We start from the raw sequence: 6,000 nt of genomic DNA, 5'->3' as shown, positions 1-6,000 counted from the left end.
CGAGTTTGATTCCTGGTCAGGGAGCAAAGATGCCACAAGCTGTGCAGCATGGCCAAAAAATGAAAAGAATCAGAGGTGAAACTTTAAGAAGAAAGGGTGGCATTTCCATAATCTCAAAGCATTTCCTCCAAAACAGTTATGAATTATAAATGGACAAAAGAGTAAGTTGATGGTGGAGAATCCCAGCACACATTACCTTAACCAAGTGATCCAAGTTAACCCTCACTGGTAATAAGATAGATGAAATCAGGTACCCCGACAGGGCACATCACCTCGGGGCTCCATCTAATTCTGAGAAAACACCAAAGTGGGGGACACTGGGCGAGATAACTGTTGAGTGTTCTTCAAATGTGTCAAGGTCGTGAAAGACAGGAAAGTCTGCGAAACTACAGACTGGATGATGAATCCATGCCCTGTAGGATCCTAGTTGGAATTCCGGAACAGAACAGGGATATTTAGAAGAAAAACCAGTGAAATTCAAATAAAGTCTGTACTTGAGTCCACAGTACCCTACAAATGTCAGTGTTCTAGTTGGATCACAGTCCTGTGATCAGGCAAGAAGTTGAGAGGAGAGGAAGCTGGTGAAGGGCGTGTGGGAATTCTACCTACAATTCTTCTGCACGGCTGACATTATCTTCAAAGTTAGGAAAGTCGACCCAGGGGTGGTGTGGAGACACCCTCTGTCTGGAGTGGCAGGCTCCCACACCCTCCCACCGTATCCCAGACCTGGCCCTGGGGGACGCAGTCTTGCTGCCTCTAAACTAGACTGTCCAGGGCCCAGCAAGCCAGGGGTGGGGGCTCCCAGAGGCAGATGGAGAAGGAGCAACTTTACTGCTTGGATGCGAGAGTGAAGGAAACCTCTCCGTGTAGCCTTTAATCTAAGGGTTTCTGTGGACTCACTTAGACTCCATGGTGCACAAGATTGGCTTTATAGTCTCCATTTTACAGATGAAGAAACTGAGACTCACGGAAGTGAAGCAATGCGCCTGGCCCGCACTCAGAGCGTGGGGGGTTGGGCTGAACCCCAAGGGTGTCCAGGCTTAATCTCTTCCAGGGTGGTGCAGTCAGAGGCCACTGCCCCCTCCCCTCCACCAGCTGAAGGGCTCCAGGCTGCTCTCCCGGGCTTTGACTTCGTAGCCAGCTCTCTGAAGCTGCCCATCCCCCACAGCTGCAGCCCTGGGCTTCCTACCCACCGCCCAGGCTCTGAGCGCCCTGTGAGCAGGGCTCTGTGTGGCAGACTGTCATCACTGCTTCACACCTGGTGGAGGGCCCCTCACCGTGCTCCAGGTGCCCTCCTTCCATCCTCTGCCTTCTGGATGCCAAGCCCTGGGCAGACAAGGACTCAGGAAGCTCCTTTCGGGAGATCCAAGCCCTTGTTCACCCGGCCTCAGGCTCCATGCACCCTCTGGTGACCGTAAGGGCCAGAGAGAGCAGGCCCCTCCCTCTCCCCATGACAGTCCCTGTCTGCCCCCACTCCCTTCCTCCCTGCCACCCCTCACAATCCTTTCTTCAAAGCAGTAAATATGGGGTTCCAAGGACTGCTGGCCTGGGAGCCATGAGTGGGTGCGGATCTCACTCTTCTTTGCCCACGAGCCCCCAGCGTTTCCACCAAAGGTTAAACTAGTCCCTGAAATGCTTTACCCTGGGGAAGGTGACCCATTAAGTATCATTACCTGGAAGGGGACAGGGCCAACCCAGTGCCTTGGGTAAAATGGGGGAAAAACAAATAGGTCACAGTGGTGTTTGGTCTGAGGAAAGAATCTTTCTGCAGAAGCTCTCTGAATTTCAAAATACTGGGATGATGAGTTCTGGGAAAATAGAGACCATTTATATTAGAGGCAGCAGAAGCCTAAGAATTGGGTACTGTTTAAATCCAGCCCCAGGACTTCCCTGGTGAGCCGTTGGTTAGGACTCTGAGCCTCCACTGCAGGGAGCTGGGGTTGGCTCCTTGGTCAGGGATCCCAGAGACATGCAAAGAACCTGAGCAGGTTTAAGACTTGGACGGTCTGGGGAATCCTCTGGCTGTCCAGTGTTTTAAGACTCTATTCTTTCACTGCCGAGGGCCTGGGTTCGATCCCTAATAGGGGAACTAAGATCCCACAAGCTGTGAAGCATGGTCAGAGCAAATTTCAGTCACTTACCAGGTTTTTTTACCTTCGCCAAACACCTCATGGTGCTGCACAGCAAAACAAACAAAAAAAAACAAAGAAACAAAAACAAAACCCAAAGACAACAAAACCCACCCCGAATCTGTCTTTGGTGAACACTGCGTCGAGTGTGCTCCATTAGTCCCCACCTTGCCTCCCCATCTCCAGCCTGGCTGTGCCCCCAGGGAGACCTACACAGCTTCCAATCGGCTCCCTTGCCTTGGGTTCAGCCAATGGGAGGGGCCGGCAGAGGTTCAGCCAATGGGAGGGGCCGGCAGAGGTTCAGCCAATGGGAGGGGCCGGCAGAGGTTCAGCCAGTGGGAGGGGTCGGCAGAGGTTCAGCCAGTGGGAGGGGTCGGCAGAGGTTCAGCCAGTGGGAGGGGTCGGCAGAAGGCAGGGGCGGGAGTTGAGAGAGAGGCAGCTGCCGTCCTAGGGCTTCCGTGATAGCTCAGTTGGTAAGGAATCCACCTGCAATGCAGGAGACCCTGGTTCGATTCCCGGGTCGGGATGATCCCCTGGAGACGGGATAGGCTACCCACCCCAGTATTCTTGGGCTTCCCTTGTGACTCAACTGGTAAAGAATCCACCTGCAATGCAGGAGACCTGGGTTCGATCCCTTCATTGGGAAGATCCCCTGGAGAAGAGAAAGGCTACCCACTCCAGTGTCCTGGCCTGGAGAGTTCCATGGACTGTATAGCCCATGGGGGTCACAAAGAGTCGGACACGACTTTCACTTTTTTTCTCCTTCCCTACTGGGCCACACTGCCCGCTGGAGTTCTCTCTGCAGTTGAGTCCCTCGTGGGTCCCCGTCCACACCTGAGCACACAGGCCCTCCTTTTAAACTCTGATTCCCCCACTGCAGTCTCACTGCTTCCTCCAGGACTCTGCTGATGCAGTGCTCGAGAAAGGGCACAAAGCTGGACACCGTCAGCTGTTAACCTCGAGAGCCTTGTTTGGTCTCTATGGAGAGGGGTGGGGGGTGGGAGGGACCCTCAATTGCACAGCATGCAAAATGACCATAAAGCTGGCGAAAGAGTGACCACGTGATCTAAAGACATCTTACTGCAGGAGGCAGCATTAGCTGTCTTAAGCGTTCTCACTGAACTCATCAAATTTGTTAGCTGATCCATTACTATTTTGTACAGGGGAGACTTCGATTTTTCCTTGTGGGCCCACTTACATCTCCAACAGATTCAAATCCAAACCCTCATGCCTCTCTGGCAGCCTTGCCCGGCTTCCATTGCTGCCCCCTCTCTCTGGTTCTCTGCCGCTTTTGTTGAGCTCCCTCTTCTCAGACAAGGCAGCTCGGTTCCACACTTGTTCCACACCAGGCCCCCTGAGGCCTTTATCAGCCATTCACATTTGAGTAAGAATTAGTTAGCAGTCCACTAGGAACAGGATCAAGTCAGACTCTTGGCACCTGGGTGTTCATGAGCTAGGAGACATTGGGGAGAGGCCAGGAGGCCCACAGAGAGAGAAGCAGAAACTGCAGGGGTCCTGGACCTCAGTCACAAGCTTTATTGTCTCGAGCACGGACTCGCCACACTTCAACAATTCCACTTTGGGGAAGGGAAGGGGAAGGTGCAGGAGGGCTTGGGGAGGGGCACGGCTGAGCGCACACTGGGCAGGCGCAGATGCTCATGGGGAAAGCGCTTGCCACCCGCCAGCCCATCCCGGGGGCTCAACTCCTCTCAGAGTGGGCTTTTGGCTGTTAGTAGACTAATCAGTGCCTCCAGTGGGAAGGGCAGCTGCCTGATTTTGCTGGAAAGAGTAGTATTTGACCCTGGGTTAAGCCACTACAGCATTGCTTCTAGACCGTTGTTAATAAAACTGCATGCAAGAGCTACCGAAAGCCAACGGGGAGCGAGGAGGGGCCGATAGGACTAACTGGCTGTCCCGGGGTGGGCTGTTTTGGGGCAAGGACGTGAAGACCACCCACCTGTACCTGGGAGTACTCAGGGGTGACCTGGGCACCACCTGCATACCTGTCCTGGTGCAACTGGGGAACACCATGCTGGCCCATCGGGCACCCCCTCTACCCCTAGGGGGAGAGGCCCCTAAGCTGGGGGAGGTGGGACAGGCCTCCATGGAGATGCTGCAGTGCAAGGCAACCACCTGTGGCTCTCCTGGCTCTAGAGGTGGGGCTTCGGGCAGACGCTGGCTTTCCCATCACAAACGAGGCTGGAGTAACTTGGCAGGCTTGAGGGGAGGTGGGGAGATTTTTCTTCCCCAATCTATCCGTGGGTTTTTTCCGTGGCTACAGGAGACAAGACTTAAAATGCCCCAGGGAGACGCCTTGTACCACTGAAAGGGGGCTGTTGGGCTGCATGTTCAGATGTGTGTGCGTGGCCACGCCACCCTGAAGGCTCACCCACGTGGACCTGGCTGATTCTGTGCACAACGAGGCTGCAGGCACGTTTGTAGTGCCTGGTTGCAATCGCAACCCTGCCAGGCCATCCTGGAACCTGAGGGTGAGCATCTGCAAAGGTCCCACCCACATGGCATGTGCGCATGCGTGACCCTCTGAGCGTGCCTGTGCCAAGGGTCAGAAGTTGTATACGTCGGGGTCTGCATGGGTGAATCTGCCGGTGGGAGACCAGTTTTGGAACATCAAGTCAACCCAGGGGATGGCATATGACCTACCAGTCAAAACACACCCAAAGGGCTGGTTTGGGGCCTCCCTGTGACCTCCCTGCCCCAGCTCCAAGCCAGGTCTCTGGGGATGGGTGGGAGAAGGAAAGGGGCTTCCAGACTTTCCTAATACTGTGGCTCCTGGCTTTGGGGACCACCCTTTGGACAGCAGCAGCTTGGAGCTGCGTGTGTGCTGGGTTCGGAACGAAGGGCCCACCTCCCAGCACCTTGAACCCGGGGCCTTGCTGGGCAGACGGGCTGAGGGGAACTTGTACCACTGTTTGAAAGAGGCTCAGTGTGTGGGGACGAGAAGCCCTGGGGACTGCCTTAGTCTGGAAGAGGCTGCAGGAAAGGGGGTCTCCTCCTGCCTCCAAATGACTGGACTTCTCTCCTTGGCGCCTAAAGGGGAAGCTGGGGCCCTCCTCTGGCCCCTTTCTAGGACAATGGCTCTCAGGAGTCTGAGAGGGACCCCCAGGAGAAGGAAGGGAAGAAAGGGAGTAGGGACATGCCCAGGGGCCAAGACGGTCCTCAGGGCAGTGCATTCTGGGGAGAGAGGCCTGTTAGGATTGCCCCGGCCTCCCCGAGCCAACTCCAGAAACTGCCGGGTGTCCAAGGCGTCCAGGTTGCAGGTCCCAGGGGCCAGGCCAGGCCTGTACCGCTCTCCGTGGAAGGTCGTGCTTGAGGAAGCCTCCTGGTCCGGCAGGGGGGTCGGGGGTGGGGGATTGTCCATGGCGGTGGGTACGTCATTGTTATAAACACTGTTCTCATCTTCAAAGCGACAGTCCTGCCCCCTGCCTGGAGGGGGCGCCACCGGGGCAGGCTGGAGGGGCTCTGGTCTGGACTGGGCTGCTCCACGGTGTCCCTCAGGGTCAGTGTTTGTCCTGGAGAGAGCAAGGGCTTGGTCAGCAAGGGACACAGGAGACTCAGGGGCAAGGGGCAGAGGGGGCGGGGCGGGGCTGGGGGAGGAGAACTGGCCGGTGCCAGGGAGTAGGAACAGCACATGCAAAGGCCCTGAGGCAAGAGCACTCTCTGTGCTGAGTGTTTGGGGCACAGCGAGACAGGAGGCAGGGTGGGAGCGGTTTATGGGAAGTTGACGGGAAGAGGCGAGAGCAGGCAGGATTTACTAAGAGCTCTGAGGGCCTGCATGGAGGCTGGATCCAAGGAAAGGAAAACTGGTGCTGAGACTCCAAGCCTCAGTTTTCACATCTGTAAACTGGGATGA

At 55.8% G+C, this 6,000-nt stretch overlaps 1 protein-coding gene across 2 annotated transcripts in view; it reads right to left on the bottom strand.

Moving 5' to 3' along the window:
• Positions 1 to 3,642: 3,642 nt before the first annotated feature.
• CLIP2 (CAP-Gly domain containing linker protein 2) overlaps positions 3,643 to 6,000 on the bottom strand; it is a 73,847-nt gene continuing 71,489 nt past the window's right edge. For both annotated transcript variants that reach the window (XM_055410022.2, XM_055410023.2), the window contains one exon: positions 3,643 to 5,659. In XM_055410022.2, the coding sequence (XP_055265997.1) occupies positions 5,648 to 5,659 (12 nt within the window). In that variant the 3' untranslated portion in view covers positions 3,643 to 5,647. The remainder of the gene's footprint in view (positions 5,660 to 6,000) is intronic.

Source organism: Moschus berezovskii, chromosome 27 (genome assembly GCF_049115385.1).
Source record: "Moschus berezovskii isolate FMDL1 chromosome 27, NW_MosBer_1.0, whole genome shotgun sequence".
Classification (NCBI taxonomy): Eukaryota; Metazoa; Chordata; class Mammalia; order Artiodactyla; family Moschidae; genus Moschus; species Moschus berezovskii.
This window is presented reverse-complemented; position numbering and strand designations above follow the sequence as displayed.